This window comes from Ambystoma mexicanum, chromosome 2p (assembly GCF_040938575.1).
Source record: "Ambystoma mexicanum isolate Mex_15411 chromosome 2p, UKY_AmexF1_1, whole genome shotgun sequence".
Classification (NCBI taxonomy): Eukaryota; Metazoa; Chordata; class Amphibia; order Caudata; family Ambystomatidae; genus Ambystoma; species Ambystoma mexicanum.
Genome location: NC_090923.1, coordinates 177,197,939 through 177,218,718, shown reverse-complemented (window position 1 = coordinate 177,218,718; position 20,780 = coordinate 177,197,939). Strand labels below are relative to the sequence as shown.

Below are 20,780 nucleotides of genomic sequence, written 5' to 3'. Positions count from 1 at the left end.
ACTTTGGACCTGTTAATCAGGGGAAGGCTCTCTCGAAGGCTTCCATTTCCAGATGGCTCTCCGGCTGTATCATGTACTGTCACCGCTTGGCAAACCGACCGCTGCCTGGCCGTCCGAGAGCCCATTCCACCAGAGCGATCGCAGCTACCACGGCGTTCCTATCTGGTGTGCCACTGCTGGACATATGCAGGGCTGCTACGTGGAGGTCGACGCACACCTTCACGAAATTCTACTGCGTCGACCGGTATTCCAGGGAGGAGTCCAGGGTCGGCCAAGCAGTGCTGCGCAACCTGTTCGCCTGAGGTGAGCCTGGTGAGGAGGTAAGATGCTTAATGTTAAGTTTGATGTGATGCTTAATGTTGAGCCTTTGCCACCTCCCGTGGTTGTGCATGTGTGTACTGCTATGTATTCTTTATTCATGAGCATGTGAATCCATGCCAGACCCCATGCTGGAGAAGGAACAAGTTACTTACCTGTAACTGTTGTTCTCCAGCATGGGTCTGGCATGGATTCACATGCGAACCCTCCCGCCTACCCCTCTGCGGCTCTTCACTTGGTCATACTGCCACTTCACGTGCTTCCAAATCTGAAGATGGCTGCCAGAGGCGGGGTTTAGGTAGAGGGCAGTCATTGGCTGTGGTCAGTATGACGCAGAGATCAGTGATTGGTTATTACTGCGAAAGACAGATCAGAAACGAAACTGATACTGGTTTTTTCTTTACCGAGGATTCCCAGCCTGACGACGGGGAATATTCATGAGCATGTGAATCCATGCCAGACCCATGCTGGAGAACAACAGTTACAGGTAAGTAACTTGTTCCTTGTCCGCTAAGGCTTCTCACTTTGAAGACAATCCTACTAGTGGCTGTTACATCTGCCCGCACGGTTAGTGAGTTGCAGGCTCTATCTTGTAAGCCTTCTCACACCATCTTTCATAAAGACAAAGTTATACTTAAAGTCAAACCTTTATTTCTACCATGAATATTCTCTGACTTTCACTTTTCTCAGAAGATCACATTGCCATCTTTCCATCCAACCCCTCATGCAAGTAAGGAGGAAGAAAGGCTCCACAGACTGGATCCAAAAAGGGCTCTCAGCTTTTACATTTCTAGACTGGCAAAATTTCAGCCAAGTGACCAACTTTTCATTGGATACACCGGCCACAAATTGGGCCTGGCAGTAACGAAACAGACCTTATTCAGATGGACAATTCTAGCAATTGGAGAGTGTTATAGGCTGGCAGGTAAAGAACCTCCAGATGGGCTAAGGGCTCATTCTACTAGGGGCATGGCGACTTCGATGGCTCGTTTTAGGGGTGTCCCAGTGCAAGATATTTGTGCAGCGGCCACCTGGTCATCAATGCACACTTTTTCAAAACACTATTGGTTAGATTCCACCTCATCCCAAGGGGGTCTTTTTGCTAAGGCTGTTCTACATACGGTCCATGAGTAAAATTATTAGTGCTTTGGGAGTCTATCCAAGATGAGGAATACGTGGGAGGATACAATCCATTTGAAGAACAAATTACTTACCAACTGTAAACGTTCTTTCGATTGGATGTTCCTCCCACGTTTTCCTCATCGACCCTCCCAACCTACCCCACCGTACAGTTTATGTATTTTACACTCAATGTTCCTTGAGAGCTTACGGTCTAAGGGAACACCTTATCAACTCATTAGTTGAGAATATTGAAAAAATAGAACTGAAGCCAACGGGCTTGGCCCGAGCCTTTTATACTGTGGATGACGTCAACACTCTACGGCATCCCTCGAGGGACATCAATGCCACGACATTGAGCACAGCACCCTCTGATGTGGATGTTTTTTTTCTGAAGCAGCAAAGCTGATGATATGAATATGCAAGATGAGGAATACATGGAAAGAACATCCAATCGAAAGAACGTTACAGTTGGTAAGTAACTTGTTAGTTAGCAGCACCCTATTGGATGGTGTGGTGAATCATCCTATGCTAGGAAGTAATGAAAATGAAACTCACCGATTTCTTCAAATTTACAGAATTCTAAATCCAAAGACAAGGTTTAGTTTCATGCTTTAGTTGTTAAATTACATCATATATTTTAATATTTGTGATCAGGAATATTAATTAACTAAAGTGTCTTACCCTGGTGGGGTCAGTACGATCCCCCGGGATGGAAAGTTCTGGCATCTAAAGTCCTGGATGAGTACGGTTACCTCGAATCTCCTTACGTGGGAAAGAAAGTAAATGGGATGTGTCCCAATTCCTGGTTCTGGAATAAAAGTTTATTGTTTAAATATTATGGACTAGAACTCTCATTAGCCTCGCATTTGCAAATACTAACACGGCTTGGCCTGTTCGTCCTATTTGTTTTCATGAGCTTACCTTTATTTTAACCTGCTGTTTGCACTGTCCAGTGATTACATAAAGAAAACAATAGTTGGCACCCTAAAGTGTCAAGTTGGCTCCAAAGCCTTAGATGGGCAGGATCCGGCGCTCGAAAAATGACGACTCACTTTCCTAGTGCAAATACCTGAAATAACGTGACGAATACGTGTCAGAGATGGCCCTGTCTTCTGACAATTTGGGCAGTTAAAGTCGAGGCTCATAGCAGCCCAGTCATTACCTGTTCCTTTCTCCAATGTGCGAGTTGGATCCTGCGTGGTGTGCTCTGGCGCGCAGCTAGCGCCATAATGCAGAACTATTTGTAATGTAAACAATGTGTGTGATGTCACGTGCACGGTGTGACGTCACCCGCTTACGCAGAAAAATATACTGCGTCATCAGTCTTGTTAAAAGAGCACTTCTCATGGTTTGTAACGAAATATATGCGAACAATATTAACCATGAATGAACTTGAGAAGCACTTACTTAGAAAACTTTCTAAACCATGATGGTCAAAATAGTCAAATGACAAACTGCATCTGAGGTCGAGGTTTCGAGTGAAATCGGACTGCGGTGGCGGAGTAGTGACCGTTTTAAAATCCAGCTTCACAGGCGCCTTCAATGCGCAACGCTGGGGGCGCTGTTGGCGCGCTTTGACTTGTGAACTGCAACCAGTCTCGCTGAGCATCTACCTGCCAGGCAGAGTAGGCACATTGACAGCTGACCTCTCTGGGTGACTGCAGAATTGACCAAGGATCCGACTGTTATCCGAAGCGGGCCCGGCTCTCCACCGCGGCACTGAGAGGGGTGCACTGCGGGAAGTCCCGACTGTAGCCGTAGCCACCGAATTGCGGCTAGTTGAGCTCGAGGTCTGTTGAGACGCTGGTGGTCGGCATGGGCTGTACTTGTGCACCGCAGGCAAACCTCTCCCTGATCCTGCACCCGGAGCTGTGGGGGGCAACACTGACCTCGTGGGCCGTGGCTGCCCGTACTGCGTTGGGGTGCCCTCCACTGCTTGAGGGAGCCGAAAGGAGCGTCGCCCGGCGGCAGCAGAGCCACCGGGGAGCCCACACGAACAACATCGGTCTCCGTGTGTCTCTGTGTGCACGGGGGTGTGGGGGCTCACGGGGGCGGCGGGATCGCCCGCTAACAATGGCGACGAAGTCGGATCGATCCCTGGGACAGGTGGCAACGTTTCCGAGATGCGCAGATGATCGCGTGTGAGCGCATCCGTGAAGGTTGGCCGCGGAGAGGGGAGAGACACGCGTGGCCGGCTGCCATTTTGACGACAAGGCCTCGGAAACTCACGGCTTCATAACGAAGCATCTGTGAGAGATCCGGACCCAATTTTTGGAGAATCCAGTGGCGGACAGTCACTGCTTGCAACACGTGCTGGTGGAAATGCAAGTCATGTGCATTTTCACTGTTTTTCATCGAGTTTAAGGGTGGAGCTACCTGGAGGCCTACTGGATGCACACTGGGGCCTACCCTGCTCAATTTTTGGACTCTTCAATCCTACACCGGCTGAAGTCTGGAACCTGGTGGTCCTACATTTGCCTGGAAAATCCTCGAACCTGGACATCATCTGAATCATCTGAGGGGCTGGGATCCTCATCAAGGTACTGGTTGTGTTTGGTGTCCAAGTTGCGGCCCCATCACGGGGTGCCTGTGCGCTTTACACCATGGATCAAGGTGCAGCGGCCGCCGTGGCCCAACAGCAGGCTGCTGCTCCAGCCCAACCCCCGCCTGCCCTTCCACCAAGACCATTGCAGAGACCTCCCGGTACCCTACAGCCAATGCCAGAGTTTGATGTCTCGGGCACGCCATCAAGCCTGGGACAGAGGTGGAAGATGTGGATGGACAGGCTGGAAATGTACTTCAGGGCCACGATGGAGACGAGTGACGACAGTAAGTTGGCCACTCTCCTGTATTCTGCAGGCCCTGCTGTGCACGAGATCTTCTTGTCCTTGCAACCAGCGGATGGGTCTTTTGATGCCGCCAAAACTGCGCTCCACAATCACTTCCTGCCCATGGCCAATGTGGATTACGAACGGTTCCTAATGGGCAACACCAGACAGAAAGATGACGAGACTTTGGATGTGTTTTATGGGCGGCTGCGCAGGCTGGCGGCACCTTGTGCTTGGAATGACCCTGATGAGATGATTCGCAACCACCTCATTCAGGGCTGTTCCTCTGGTAAGCTGAGACGTCAAATCCTGCGCGAGCCTGGTATAACACTACCCCGCATCCTAGAACTGGGGAGGTGCCACGAGGTGTCGGAGCTGCGGGCATCAAGGATGGAAGCGGGCGTGCGCCCTGGTAGGGTGGAAGAGGTATGCGCAGTCGGAAGAGGTCGCGGATCAAGACGCCCCATGAATACTCAAAGTCCACGGCCCCAAGGGGCGCAGTCCTCGTGCCTAAAATGTGGATATGACCTCCCGCACCCAGCAGACTGTCCAGCAGCGGGAGTGAAGTGTGGACGATGTGGGGGCACAGACCATTTTGCAAGAGTGTGCAGATCGACGGTCCCGAAAATGGTCCCCAGGGGACCTGTCCGGGCTGGCTCTTTCCGCCCCCAGAGAACATCCAATGTTGCCCAGTTGGACCAGGCCGACGATGGCCCCCCTCAAGAAGGTGAGGAGGAAGAAGATGATGAAGAGAATGTTTTCTTCGTGTCATGCGTAAGAATGCTGAAATCGCACTCCAAGAGACAGCCGAGATGCGATGTACTGGTCAATGGGGATTCAGTACCCATGTTGGTGGACACGGGGGCGTCCGTGAACGTGATGGCCAGGCAACACTATGATGCAATGCAGGCACCGCCACCGCTGGCGGCACCGAGAGCGCGCATTTTCACATTTGGAGGCAACCATCCAATCCCACTGGATGGTGTGTTTGTGGCTGACACTCAATATGGCAACTCAGGCATTCGGGCAAGGTTTTACGTCACGCCGGTGAGCACCAACACGCTCCTCTGCTGCGCAGCTGCTGAAGCTTTGGGGATTGTGACATTCGCATACAACGTATATCTTGACGACATCCAGGAGCTCCTGGAGAAGCACACATCCCTCTTTGAAGGCATTGGACAGTTGGTGGGGGAACCAGTCCGCTTGCACATTGATGAGTCCATACAACCGGTGGCTCTGAAGCACCGGCGCATACCGTTTCACCTCAGGGATCTGGTAGACCAGGAATTAGACAACCTTGTTCAGCTGGACATAATTGAGAAGGTGGAAGGCCCCACTCCTTGGGTCTCACCCATTGTCGTCGCACGGAAGCCCAAACAACCAGATGCAGTAAGGATTTGTGTCGACATGCGCCTGCCCAACAAGGCGATCAAAAGAGAGAGACACCTAACCCCCACCATGGACGACATCATTGCAGAATTACAGGGGGCGAGATTCTTCTCCAAGCTGGACTTGAGGGCAGGATATCATCAGGTGGTTCTGCACCCTGAGTCCCGATACATCACCACCTTCACCACCCATCGGGGCCTGTATCGGTATAAGAGGCTGAGTTTTGGAGTGTCCTCTGCAGCGGAAGTTTTTCAAAATATCATAAGAGGGGCGTTAGCAGATCTGGATGGGGTCATCAACATCAGTGACGACATCTTAGTACACTCCAAGTCAGAGGCAGAACACATGGCCCGCCTTGCGAAGACATTTGAGCGCCTCCGTCTCTTGGGACTCACCTTACACAAAGAGAAATGCGAATTCCTCAGGACAACAATCGAGTTCTTTGGGTTCGTGTTTAAAGCGGATGGGGTGTCACCCGACCCCCGTAAGGTGAAGGACATTAGAGAGGCCCGCCCACCTGAAAACGTCGCTGAGGTGAGGAGTTTTCTGGGCATGGTCACTTATTGTGGCCGCTTCATCAGGAATCTAGCGTCCCGCTCTGAGCCTCTAAGATCTTTAACCAAGAAAGACTCCGTGTGGCAGTGGGGGCCCCTCGAGCAGGCGGCATTTGATGACATCCGGGGTGCCCTAGCGGCAGAAGACACCATGGCGTTCTTTGACCCTAGCCTGCAGACGGAAATAGTCGTGGACGCCAGTCCCTATGGTCTGGGGGCGGTCCTCACTCAAGTGGGGCGCGAGCAGGAAGTTCGGCCAATAGCCTATGCGAGCAAGGCACTCTCGGACACTGAACAACGCTACTCGCAAATTGAGAGGGAGGCCCTGGCGGTGTTGTGGGGTTGCAGGCATTTTCGCCTATACATTCTAGGGCGTCCTGTGACTGTCATCACTGACCACAAACCACTGCTACCCATCATGGCAGGCTCCTCCTCCAGACCACCAGTAAGGATAGAGCGCTGGATGCTTGCCCTGCTTGAATACGGCGTGTCGCTGGTGCATCGGCCTGGTGTAAGCAACGCTGCAGACTATCTGTCACGTCACCCATGTGGGGAGGCCTGGGCGTCTGTGTCCGCGGAGGAGGCTGATGAACACGTTCGTCTCGTCGTTGAGTCTGCCACCCCCAACTCCATGCAGGTGGAGGAGCTGGAGCTGGCGTCGAATGATGACGAGTGCTTCGCCATTCTAAGACTGGCCATGCAACAAGGTGCGTGGAAGACGGTGCTTGAAGCGCTTGACCGTCGAACATGCGAAGCCAGGGTGGCACTGGAACAGCTCTGGAAGGTGCGGGAAGAACTTGCATTCTCGGAATCGGGACTCCTGCTGAGAGGCGACAGAATAGTGGTGCCACAGACGAAGATCCCACAGATAATCGCTCTCGCCCACCAGGGCCATCAAGGGGCGCCCAAAACAAAGGGTCGGCTTCGCCAGAAGGTGTGGTTCCCGGAGCTAGAGCGGAGGGTAGAAGAGTTTGTGGCCTCGTGTCGGTGGTGTCAGGCCGCATCCCCAGCCCAGCGGGACCCATCCATTGAGACAATGCCTAGGGGAACCAAGCCATGGGAAGTAGTGCATGCTGACTTCGGCTCTACATCTAGAGGGACGCACTTCCTGGTGATGGTCGACGAGTGGTCGCGATACCCGGAGGTGGAATTTGTGGAGTCGCTGGCGTTTGGTGACGTGGTGATCGCCGTGGAAAAGATCTTCGCCACCCATGGCCTTCCATCGGTTGTGTGCACTGACAATGGTGCACCGTATCAGGGTGAGAGCTTTGCTGAACTCTTAAAGAACTATGGCATTCAGCACAGGAAGGTCACACCCCTCTGGCCCAGGGCAAACGGGGAGGCCGAGCGCATGATGCGCACCCTTAACAAGGTGTTCCGGATCGCCCAAGGCAAGGGTGAATGTCTGCAGAGGGCCCTGTATGTATTCCTACGGGGATACAGAACCACTCCCCATTCATCGACAGGAGTAGCACCGGCGGAGGCCCTCTTCCAGAGGTGCCCTCGGGATGTCGTACCTGAGGTAGGGGCCCGAGAGCCCGCCATCATTGACAATGAGCAGGTGGAGGAAGATCGGCTGGCAAGAACTCGGGCGGAGAACATGAGAAGAGGTCTGAAGCCACCCAACATTGCCCCAGGGGATGAGGTATTAGTGAGGAACCGTCATCCGCAGGGCAAGCTCTCCCTCACATACGAGCCCGCCCCCCTGGATGTTGTAGCGGTGAAGGGGTCTATGGTGACTGCATCAGATGGGACATCGTCGGTGACCAGAAATGCCAGTTTCTTTAGGAGACTGGGTGACCCGGGAGCGAATCGAGTAGAGGCTGGCGAAGAACTACCCGACGATAGTGGAGGAGATGTCCCCACCATGGACTCGCCTGTTCGTGGAAGAACCGACTCAAGTACTCCGGTAAGGGACAGTGGCAGGAGGTACCCCCTGAGAACAGGGCGTGGGAAACCTGCCCACCTGAGTGACTATGTGACGGACTGATCTGGGGTCATGTTGGCGATGGGTCGCCGGACTGTATGAAGGCACCGCTGGGGATCCAGGGTGGTTGCCAATAAATGGGGGATTCCTAATGTGTGTGCTGTAAAGTAGTGATTAGTCAGAGTTGTGTGCTGTAGAACGTAGAACAATTGTATCCTCCTTTGTGTTTGTTGTTATGGAAAAGGAGGAGTGTGGCGTGGCCCCTTTAAGGGCAAGCACGCGACGGAGTGACGTTCACTCCGTCGCGTGCCATATAAATAAAGGGGCGTCGCCCGGCGGCAGCAGAGCCACCGGGGAGCCCACACGAACAACATCGGTCTCCGTGTGTCTCTTTGTGCACGGGGGTGTGGGGGCTCACGGGGGCGGCGGGATCGCCCGCTAACACCGACTGTAGCCGTAGCCACCGAATTGCGGCTAGTTGAGCTCGAGGTCTGTTGAGACGCTGGTGGTCGGCATGGGCTGTACTTGTGCACCGCAGGCAAACCTCTCCCTGATCCTGCACCCGGAGCTGTGGGGGGCAACACTGACCTCGTGGGCCGTGGCTGCCCGTACTGCGTTGGGGTGCCCTCCACTGCTTGAGGGAGCCGAGATGATGAGCTGATTTGCGTTTAGACAACACATGAGTTGTCATCCCGGACTCAGGCCAGCCGTATAGCCTGTACGGCGCTGTGACTGCGGCCTGCTGCTCGCATGCTGGAAACAGCTTCAACGCACCTGAGGGCCATGTCGCGGGTCGGGGCTGAGCCGGAGCTGACTCGGCTGATGCTGTGATCCGAGGCTGTACCTTTGAAGGTGGGTGATTGATTTTAGGTGATCCGTCCCTGTCACACATTCACTCCATGCGCTGCTAGGAATATTGCCCCTGTGGGGCTGCGCCCTGCTTCCCCGCAGCACCAGTGGGACATGCTGGGCTCTCCAGGCAGGAGCTGCGACCCGCAGACTGCTACTTGGGTGCTCAACCACACACACACACACAACAATAACAGAACAGAACGTAGTTGAGGCGACCCCGCATGGAGCCGGGCGCGCCCCGATAGCTCATTCAAGGCCACCATGGACTGGGGAGCGGTCACCCAACACCACCCTGCCCCTAGCACCCACGACGTACATGATTCGGGCAGGCAGTCAAGCATTATATATAACATGGCGGCCCGGACTACTGTGCTGCTAGACATTGTGTATGCTCTGCAGGGATATTCATGGCTTATGGAGCGCAGATGAGATACGCTCACTCATATACCACCCTTTCACGGTGACGTAGCAACATCCAGCACTTGACCACGACTGCACCTCCACGGCGCCCTATGTTAGGGAGAATTCTCTCTTTAGGCTGAATTTCCTAACCTAGTGAGTCCCCCAGCCGCTTTGCTGGATTTCTGGAGTTTTCTTTTTTTTTTCCTCCTGCCAAGAGTGAGACACTTTTTCTCCCACTCTTGGACATGATTAATGGTATTCCTTTGATTGGTAATGTGTTTTATAGGCTATGGGGTCCTTTACTCCATAGGATCTCATGTGTTTTTCCTAGGTGTGTTACACAGCACCCTCCATGCAGTAACACAGGGGTGTCATAGTGACACCCCACCATAGACTCCATACCCTGGGACTGACTACTGTCTCCCAGGGCATGTAAAGTCACCATTGGCTTTACTAGTCCCAAATTATTAACAGAAACCAGTACAAACCATCATATTGTGGACGTACTGGTCGTGGCAATTCGATTGCCCCGGGGTCTGTTAGTCGAGGGGCACGTCTCCGTCCCCCCCTGATCGAGTTTTGACTTGTGGCAGTGGAAACTACTTTTTATATTCGACCGCGAATATTTCCCTATGGGATTTTCCCATTGTTCGAGGCTACCAACTTTAATTATTTAATTCTCATAGCCTCGAACATACCGCCGGTTTATTTAATTAATATTAATTCTCAGGTTGGTATTTTTTGCCAAGACTCGATTCTAAAATGGCATTTGTGTTCTCTTCTGTGACTCTAACCCAAGTCGAACCCTTAGTTCCACTTTTTGGCGGGCTTCTCCACAGAAGCCTCCAAAAGTGGTGCCACTCTGTCTGGGTACCACAGGGGGCGTGGGAGGGGGTTTAGGCACCCTGGACTGAGTTACCTTGGTAACTCAAGTCGCACTCTTGTGTGATTGGCGAGCCGGCCGGCTCACCACTTAGCATGTTTGATTGACAGCTAGGCTTAGTGAATGGGGGTATGCTGCATAAAAGCAGGGCTTTGGGGACTGGAACTTCAGAAGTCGCCACAGGACCTGAGAATCCGACGAGGGAGAAACTGAGCCGACCTACCACGACGACACCACCGGTGGAGCCCTGCAGAACCGACTCACCACTTCCCGACGACAGAGAAGATCTCCCGGCTGGAGAGGCTTCTTCCCCTGATTGGTGGGCACAACCAGTTTACGTTTCTTTCTTCGCACCCCAGCCCGGTTTGTGGTCGAACTGCCCGTGCCAAGCACCCCGGCGGCCGGATAGCCACTCACCACTGAACCGCGAATCAACAGACCACTCCTTGTACCTGAGAACTCTGCGGCTGGTTTCTTCACTGGCAGTGCAACGGACTCCTGTCTTCCTCCACGACGAGATCCTCTCTTCCCCCGGACGAAGCACCGACTTGCATCCGCTGCCAGGAAAAACTGCCCCCGCTGGAGTGTTCTCACCACTTTAAGGTACCGTGACCGCCAGGCCTCCCTTTCTAAAGATTGCTACAAGGTAATAATAATCCCTTAACCTTCTGGACTCGGCTGGCCGCCTAGACCATCTAACTGGTCCCTTTCTTTTGGTCCAACTCTTTCTGAACCTTTTCGAGACTTTTGTGCACTTTTCAACCGTGTGACCTTGGACACAGTTCTCTCTGCTGAAACTCTAACTTCACGGTTTGACTCTGCCTTCCTCGCTTGTTGTGTTCTTGTGAAAGTGTTGGGATCTGTTCCAATTTATACTCTGCTTTTCTCTCCCTTTTAAAACGAACTATTAGAGTACCATCTGCGTTAAGCACTCACCGCTGTCTGAAAATAAGTAGGGCTTTACTTAAGACTTGTCTAATATTCTTTTAAGGGAGTGTATATCTTTTAGTGACCGTGTTTTTGGACTGCTTAATACTAGTGCCTGTGTGTTTTTTAATAAATAATTATATCTCTTTTACACCAAGCCCTGGTCAGTGTTTACTTGTTCTATTGTGTGCTCTTGACCTATTGTGAATACTCTGTATACTGCCTAACTCTTCTTGAGGGAGGTCTGACTGCTCAGCCACAGCTACTAAGTGAATCTGTGTGGTACAGACTGCTACCAAGTGGGTTTACTGCCAAACACCTGTAGTCCTAAATAATTTGCAGTGGTCCCAGAGGGAACTGCACAGGTCTCTGCCTAACACCCTACACTTCACCTGGTCTGGTTGATGGCCTGGGACTCTGGCGGTGTCAGATGGGCCTCCGGGTGTCTGCGCTTTAATGTGGGTCCCCTGACTCGGGGTGTGCAACCCTGCTACTCCAGAGTGTGCCAGACTTGGATGGCGATGCACCTAGCTTGACCACTTGCTGATGGAAACTGCTTGACTCATTGGGGTGCCGAGAGGGGATAATTCACTGTGACGCAGATCTGTGTAACGCCGCGGGGTACTGCTGGCGACTACCTCTCCGCTATAAGAGATTAATACAATTGTGACCAACATGACAAAGGGGGCTGCATCCAAAAAGAAGGGCCCAATGGATACGTACACCAGTACTCCCGCCAAACACTCAGATCCTGCAGCTGCGACACCTGAGAATGAGTGCTCCTCAGCGTCCCAGACCTCCACTTCTCACTGCCATGCAGAATGTCTTCTTGGCTCTAAATGTAAAGCTTGATGACATTGTCTCAACCATTGGCTCCTTGAAGTCCAAACTTGAAAAAGAGGGGGCCCGTATCACAGAGGTGGAAACGAGAGCAAGCGAAGCAGAAGATAAAAGCAGTGAAACATGACTGTGACATTGCACACCTGCAGCGTGAATTCAGTAAAGTACGCAATAAATGGGACGATTTCAGATCAAGGTCAAGGCGGAACAACATCCGGATCGTTGGGATTCCCGGAGGCCTCCCTATGGAACAATACGCCGAAAGCCTTCTGAAATCATTATTCGACCCCACTCGATTCTCGCAACACTTCCTAGTTGAAAGAGCGCACCGGGTCATAGCCCCTGTTCCCAAGCCAGAAGCCCCCCCCCTCGCACCACGTTGGCCAAACTATTAAACTATTGAGACAGAGACCTCATCCTATGTATGGCAAGGGAGAAGGGGGATCTCCGATTTGAATCCGCTGACATACACATCTATCCCGACTTTCCACAAATGTGTTGTCTAAACGCAATCACTTGATCCAGTTAAAAAACTGCTACGCACCCGGCAGGTCCAATATGCACTGCTACATCCGGCAAAGCTACGCACTCGGCAGGTCCAATATGCACTGCTACATCCGGCAAAACTGCGCATACAGCTTGCAGGGAGGGCGCAGTTCTTTTAAGATCCTGACGAGGCCACGGCATACGTTGAGTCCAAAATGGCTATACCGCTGCCAAAGAGAGGACGGCTAAAGGTCTCCCAGAGACAACAATGGTCCTGCCGACATTGAGAATGCCTGACCCCTGCTGAGAGGCTGGGTCCTAATCCTGTGCTATGCCGGGCACACGCAAGTCCTACTGCGGGGCTGGCGGCACACGGGCAGACATCTGCCTAGCCTTGCGAACGGCACACAGTGCACCCCAAGAGTGTTATAAAATGTTACAATGTTTAGGGGGTTATATCGTCAAGTTTAGGGAGATGATGTGGGTGGGGGATAAGGGAATTGTTGAAACTGTTTATGACTGCATTGGCTGTTAAGGCCCACGGTTCGGAGTTATAGTGTTTAAGTTGGAAAACAGTAGATATGCCACAACTGCAGTCGGGCCACAACTTTGTACACTACGTACATGTTAGGTACTAACATATACGTTTATGTCTTGGAATATTCGCAGTCTCAACGACCCTATTAAGGCACGCAAGTTTGTCGCTTACATAAACAGGCACACCCCTAAGGTGGTCATGTTACAGGAGACACATGCCCAGGGACCAATTAATGACTCATTTGCTAAAGCATGAGGCCCACAATGGTGTTACACTAATTATTCGTCTCAGTCCGGTGGAGTGCTTGTAATAATACATCGATCTGTACCATTTCAAGAGACCAAACGAAACGTTGACCCGCAGGGCAGGTATGCTATCCTATGTGTTGCCCTGGCGGGTGTGTCTACAACCATTACAAACACTTACGGCCCTAATATTGATGATCTGCAGTTTTATGGCCAGATCCTAGATATTCTGCTGGGTGAACCGCATTCACACATCATGTGGGAGGGGGGGACTTTAACTTGATCCTTGACTGCGTCATGGATAGATCTAGGTCTACACAGAGGGAGTTTTTTGCTGCAGCCTGGATGCTATTAACTGTGGCAGGACATTTGGGATTAACGGATGCATGGCATGCTCGTAACCTGTCAACACAGGAATACACATACTACTCTACAGTCCACGACGTACATTCTAGAATAGATTTCTGGCTGGTCTCTACTTCACTCACGGCAAGCGTAGCTAAATCTAAACTTCTCCCTTGCACGATTTCTGATGACTCACCCATCCTTCTGATCATGGAGTGGAATGCACAACCCACTCCGTAGCCTCTGTGGCACATGTCCATCTCGTGCTTGGCAGGCCCCAGCTTTTCTCGAGGGACTGCACAACGGCTCGGTTGAATTTCTTCTTAGAAACTAAGGGACTGTACAACACCACAGCACCGTATGGGAGACCTATAAAGTGTAGATTAGAGGGGAAATCATTTCCACGTCCTCTGGGCTACTGAGAGCAACCAGGCAGGAAATGAGTGGGGTGGAAGCCGACCTCAAAAAATTCGAAGACGAATACGGTAGCACTCACAATCGTGCCCTACTGAGTTGCATTAAGGGGAACCTAATAAAGTTCTGGGAACTAGCCGACAGGAAAGCCCAACTGCTTTATTATCCTGCGCGGGCGAGGCGATACAGTGAGTCTGACAGACCAGGACGCCCACCATATTACTGGGATTCTTGGTGCAACTGGCAATACCCTGAACACTCACGAAGAGGTAAATTCTGATTCTATAAATTCTACAAATCCCTGTACACTAACTCGGGCAACTGCACAAAAATAGAACTTGAATCATACCTAGGTGAGATACCGCTCCCGGCAATCTCGGATGAAGTCCGAATGGGCCTTAACCTGCCACTGACCACTGATGAGATCACTGAAGCCATTAAGTCACTCCCCTCTGGTAAGGCTCTGGGCCCAGACGGCCTGGTGATCGAACTCTATAAAGAACTGAGCTCCACCCTTGCCCCCCAGTTGCTGCGAATGTGGGAAAAGGCACTGCATACTGGCAGTCTACCCCCATCAATGTCGGAAGCAGTGATCACAGTCCTCCTGAAGCCTATAAGACCGGCCTCAGATATGAGCTCGTATAGAGCACTGTCCCTAATTAATCCAGACACAAAAATGTTCGCCAAGCTATTAGCCGCCAGATTGTTTCCACAAATGACTAAACTAGTGCATCCCGACCAATCGGGATTTATTCCCAGGCGGACGACAGCCTTTAACCTACATAGGCTCTTTGGCGTCATTTCGCAGCTCAACCCGAAGGCACAGGCGGTGGCAGTCTCCTTCGACGCTGTGAAAGCTTTTGACTCGGTCTCCTGGCAATTCCTGTTCTTAGTGCTGCGCCGGTTCTTTATTCAATGTGTCGGACTACTATACGCCTCCACAGCGGCCAGGGTCCGAACTGGGTCCAAACTGTCCCCTATATTCTTACTGGAGCGGGGCATGAGACAGGGCTGTCCGCTATCCCCATTGTTGTCTGCCCTTAATATAGAACCACTGGCTTGCATTATGCGCCTCAGTCACATCCATCAAGGCTTACGCATGACGGGCCACGCATACATTAGTTCACTATATGCAGACGACATATTACTATTCGCTTTATTGTCAGGATACCGCATTAATGAGGCCAAGTCGGAACTATTCCCCTTAAACGAGGCCATCACTCCCTCCACCCCCTAATCTAGAGGGATGCCGCTGGGCTCAGGACAAAATTAAGTATTTGGGCATCGTGGTCGCACGGCAACACCAGTCGTTATTGCAAGAGAATCATGTTAGCTACATGCATATCCTTAAAGACAAATTGAACCTATAGTCTCGACTTCCAATCTCATTGTATGGTAGCCTGTCCCTCCTTAAAATGGTAATAGTCTCGAAGCTTTTGTATTACTTTGCCAATATCCCAGGATGGCCCGGGCGCGCATTCATTGACAAATTGAGATTTCTCATGGTGGTCTTCACATAGGGTATGCATACCATGGATGAAGTGGGAAGACATGACCAGGGAGGGCTTCAACCACCGGATCTTGAGCTATATCATGAGGTAGCACAGGCATATTTTGCTGGGCACTGGTACTCATCACCTGCTCAACCACTCCACACAGACCTGGAGACATATCATTTAATGTTTTCCTGTGAAGAGGCGACACTTAATCAGGATGCGACTTACAATGTGATTGGTAGCATTGTTTCATGTGCGTACTGCCAGTTTCCTGAGGTTTTAGTTCAGCTTTTTAGGGCTTTACAAGGTTTGTAATCTGGGAGGATTGTAATGGGGCGACATAACCTATTCCCATAATAATCATGGTAAATGTAGCAAATGAGTATCACTCTTCTGTATTTGGACCAATCCCGGCTCTCGTACCAGTACATTATTATCAAGAGTAATCTAGACCATGGTAAGTTCTAGAGTTGCCAACACAATGGAGTTATTCCAGGATACACAGATTCGGCAGTTTCAACTAATTCATTGTCATTTGTTAATGCAAGGCACAATCCAATATATGGACAGCAATTCATATGACTATGATATGACTCAGTCATGGTGACATGATGAAGCTTGCACACGGTTCCTTTGATTTGCTGCCTAAGTAATACAGCTGTGTAACATGGATCTTTATATTTGTTCTTGAAAGATTCAGCTTTTAGCTTCTCTCTAAACCTCTTAATTTCGAATCTGTTCACTGTTTTAATCAGTTTTTCAATAGGGATTAGTGTCTGGCAGCTTGTCATTCGACTATTTTGACCATCATGGTTTAGAAAGTTTATGCTTCACAAGTTCATTCGTGGCCAATATTGTGTGCATATATTTCGTTACAAACCATGAGAAGTGTTCTTTTAACAAGCACTGATGACCCAGTATATTTTTCTGCGCATGCGGGTGACGTCACACCATGCATGTGACGTCACACGCGTTGTTTACATTACAAATAGTTTTGCATTATGACGCCGGCTGCGTGCCAGAGCAGACCACGCGGGATTCAACTCGCACATGAAAAAAGGAACAGGTAATGTCTGGGCTGCTATGAGCCTCGACTTTAACTGCCCAAATTGTCAGATGACAAGGTCTTCTCTGACATGTATTCGTCACGTTATTTCAGGTATTTGCACTAGGAAAGTGGGTGGGGATTAGGCATGGCAGTTGATGGAGGTTGGATGTGTGAGGTTTGTGGGGAAAATATACAAGTGCAGGGCTGAAGAGGGTCTTTCTTCTCCTCCGTCATGGTCGGAGGGCGTGAAGTAGGCCCGATGACCTTCTAGAATCTTTGCCGATCTTTACCCTTGAGGGGCGCTGCAATTCACAGACAACGGAACTCCGCTGTCGGCATATGGAGAAATGAGCACACAAGCTCTGGATAGTCTCGGGAAGATAGCTCAGTGGCAACATGCTCGCCTTAGAAGCAAGACGACACAGAGCAACACAGGTTCGATCCCTGGGTCCGGGCTTAGAAACCTCTGGGTATTAAGCGTGTTACAAATAACCCATCATATCATTCTAGACACAAGAGTTGACCCTGGAATTTCCAGTAGCAGCTTATCACTGGATCGCAGCTGCCGTTTTCGCTTATACAACCAAATTCTTTTGGATAAGTATGCCGGATTATTTACACACTTAAACACCTGGCACAGGATTTTAAAATCTATTTTCACGGAGAGCCAATGCAAGGATTGACGGAAATTAGAGATTGGGGAAGATTTGCTTAACTGTATGTTATGTAGCGGAATCTGGCACTGCTGTTGCCATGACTGTACCTGGTGTGTTTCTTGAACTGTGCCTGATGTGCACATGTGAAAAACGTCTACTCTTTAATAAACATAGTCTGCATGTTCAAATAACTTTCTGTGCGCTGCCCTGTTTGCTGTCCCGATGTTTGTGTATTTGAGGGAAACATTGACTCCCAGTTCTCTGGACCTACGAGTGCTAGCTATTAATGCCCTAGTAGTCCATACCAGTTTCTAGGAGAGTTAACTTCACCCTGGTGTTGCTAATTTAACAGGCAGTCTTCAACTTTCACCTACCTGGCTTTTTTCAACCCAAACCTCAGATTTCTGAAGTCCAAACATATATTTTGATATTTGATATGTGATATAAGAAAGGATTATGGGTAACATCTTGAGCGTCTGAGTTTAACAGAGCAGTATGTCTGCCACATGTGGGGTGGTGATTGATTATTATTGATAATATTCTTTGGTTTGGAGTCCGTGTTAGTGACACTCGCTTTGAGCTTTTGTACAAAAATACACAATGTCAGGTAGATAAATAATATATGCTTTTATCTGTTTGTAGGCTTGGTGGGGTCCTTTTCTCCTTTCATTCATCCATCCTGAGCTGTCTACTCCCTAAGCTGACTAGCCCCCGACTGGCCGTCCGCAAGAGAGCCATCCTTGCCTTGGGCCACTTGGTCTTGACTTGTAACGGGAATATCTTTGCAGAGCTCATGGACCACCTGATAGCCGAGCTGAAGAGGAATGAGTCTACCTCAGTCACTAGGACATACATCCAGTGTGTGGCGAGCATCAACCGGCAGGCTGGACACCGAATTGGTAATGTGCTTGTTTTCCCCCTCCTTCACTTCTGTGACTTTGTTTGGCTAACATAGCTCTTCCTCTTCTTTGTAGCTGACAATGTATTACTTCTGCCAATGGGTTCTTTTAGGTCATATTGTTCTCATGTCCTTAGATCACGTGTATGTTCTCTCCATGGCTTTCCTTAGAACATAAGGGTACCCTTTTCCTGGAATTCCTTAGCTTGCCAGGCCATCTGTTTCCAGAAAAGGCCTTGGTTCAGTGGAATCTCCTACACTTGGACATGGTATGGAATTGCCTTCCTAAATGTGTGCAAACAGACACTACTTCAACTTTTCTTAGCTCACCTAATTGTAGCTTTGGTTGACCATTCGTGCCCAGCTCTTAAGCATGCCATCGGTCAGACATAAATATGGGGTAACAGTATTACTTTAAATAACGTTCTTTCCTAACAAAGACAATGTGAAAAACTAGCTATACCTAGTGTATCAGACTGTGATCTGTCTCTATCTCTCTGCTCTCTGTCTCTACCTCACTGCACTCTCCCTTTATGCTCTTTCTCTCTCACTTTTTATTTTCTTAAAGTTTTTATTGGCATTTGCTTAAGTACAACCATGCATTTATCAATTGTTACTTATCAGGTGATGACCTTTATATTTGCAGTGTTATACTATTAACCAATAACAACAAACAAAAAGAGAAAACAAAAATAGAAAAAAACCTTCATCACTTAACAGGAATCTTACCTTTTCCAGTCTTTCAGCATGCGTGTACCATGGTCAGGGGCCAATCCAGTGCTCCCCCCCCCCCCCCCTATAGTGGCAGCTGGTCGTGTCCAGCTTTATCTGGACTGTATTTAAATCAGAGTCAAACGTTGCGCCAAAGACGGGTAGACCTAACGGGTTTGTCATTCGATGGATGGAACATGTCCCAGACCAGCGCCTTCCAGGCCCCACATTTATCACTTCCCTCAGACCCTGATCTGTTTGTCCCTTCCATCCACGCCTTAGTTTCTGCTTCTGCCCACCGCTCAAATTCCCTGTACCATCTTGCATACTGTGGGCCCCCAGTGTGTTTCCAGGTCATAGCAATAGTCCTTTTAGCCAGTATACATGCCAAATCCATAAACTTGTTCACATGTTTATACTTGCTGATTCTGGGAAATGCCTCAAGCAAGCGTACTTTCGGTGACCACTCATATCTCACAATTTTTGTGCCCCTGATGGCTTGTTCAAACCTCACCCAGAACCTCCGCAAACTCACACACCCCCAAAGCATATTTATTAAATCCGCGCCCCCATCCCTCACCATGGGCACAGTGATTTCACATTTTTATTGAACTTGGCTATCCTGTGCGGTGTCATATATGTGCGGTACAATACATTTAGCTGTATCAGCCTAAAGCGAGAGTTTCTCAATATTTCTTTAGGATACATCAGTATCCGTTCCCATCCCTTCTCAGTTATTTCCGTGCCCAAATCTTTTTCCCATAGCTTTCAATGCCGTACATTTGGGATTGGGTTTATCTATCAATGAACTGTACAATCTGGATACCGGCCTCCATCCATCGCTCAACGTGTACATCAGGGTTAGAAGGGGGTTTAATGGTGGTTCCTCAGGCCAACCGCCCCATTTACTTTTAGCGACACTACAAATATTCTGATACCAGGGGAACTGTCCTCTAGGCACTTCTTCCTTTTCCTGCAGCAAATCAAACTCCCTGAAGGACCCCTCCTACTACAGGTAGCCCCTGTGTATTTGCCCCACCTTTCCCACTGTCTCACCATTGCCAAATCTGTACTATCCCTGCAGGTGTCAGCCTCAATCGCACCTCAGGGAGTAGGGGTGTCTGAGCTTCAGTAGTGTCCCTGCCGTGCTCTACATCCTCTTCCCTAGTGTCACCACCATGGGGGTATGCCCCAAGCAGCCCAGTGGTACCCACAGTATTTCTTTTAGTTTTACAGGGGCCACTAGTCGTTGTAGCAACTTAGTTTCAGACGTGGACTCGTCCGCCAGCCATTTGACTATGTGGCTGAGTTGGACCGCCAAGTAGTACTTTTCTAGGTCCAGTAATTGCACGCCTCCCTCCCTGTATGGCAGGCACAGCGTGGTAAGTGACATTTTATGGCGAATCACACCCCACAGAAATTCATGCAACAGTGTTTCCACTAGGCGGAAAAAGGACGCCTTGACATAACAGTGTACACTGTTCAAATAATACAGGAATCTCGGTAGGATAATCATTTTGCTGATGGCCACCTTGCCCATTAGGGACAGCAACAATTTGGACCAAAATGTCATAGTTTCTCAAACCCTTCACCACTGCCACTGTGTTTTTTTTGTGCATCTGTTCCAATGTGTGACTTATGTTTACCCCCAGATACCTGAATGATTCCAACTCCCACCTGAGTCCAACCTCCGGCAGTTCACTCATGCCCTTCCCCCTCAAACCAGCTATCGGGAATATGCAAGATTTGGTTTTGCTAAAGCTGATCCCAGACACCTTTGCGTAGCTGTCTAATATATCTAGAACCACTGGGACATTTAGATGTGGGTCTCTCCAGTACAATAACACATTGTCTGCGTAGAGCAAGATCAGATGTACCACTCCCCCCACCCAGATGCCCGC

The 20,780-nt window shown here is 50.0% G+C and overlaps 1 protein-coding gene across 3 annotated transcripts in view; it reads left to right on the top strand.

Annotated features, from left to right (window-relative positions):
- The window catches only part of LOC138566324 (cullin-associated NEDD8-dissociated protein 1-like), a 1,042,465-nt gene that overhangs the window by 427,785 nt on the left and 593,900 nt on the right, over positions 1–20,780 (top strand). For all 3 annotated transcript variants that reach the window (XM_069643460.1, XM_069643458.1, XM_069643459.1), the window contains exon 5: positions 17,913–18,169. In XM_069643460.1, the coding sequence (XP_069499561.1) occupies positions 17,913–18,169 (257 nt within the window). The remainder of the gene's footprint in view (positions 1–17,912; positions 18,170–20,780) is intronic.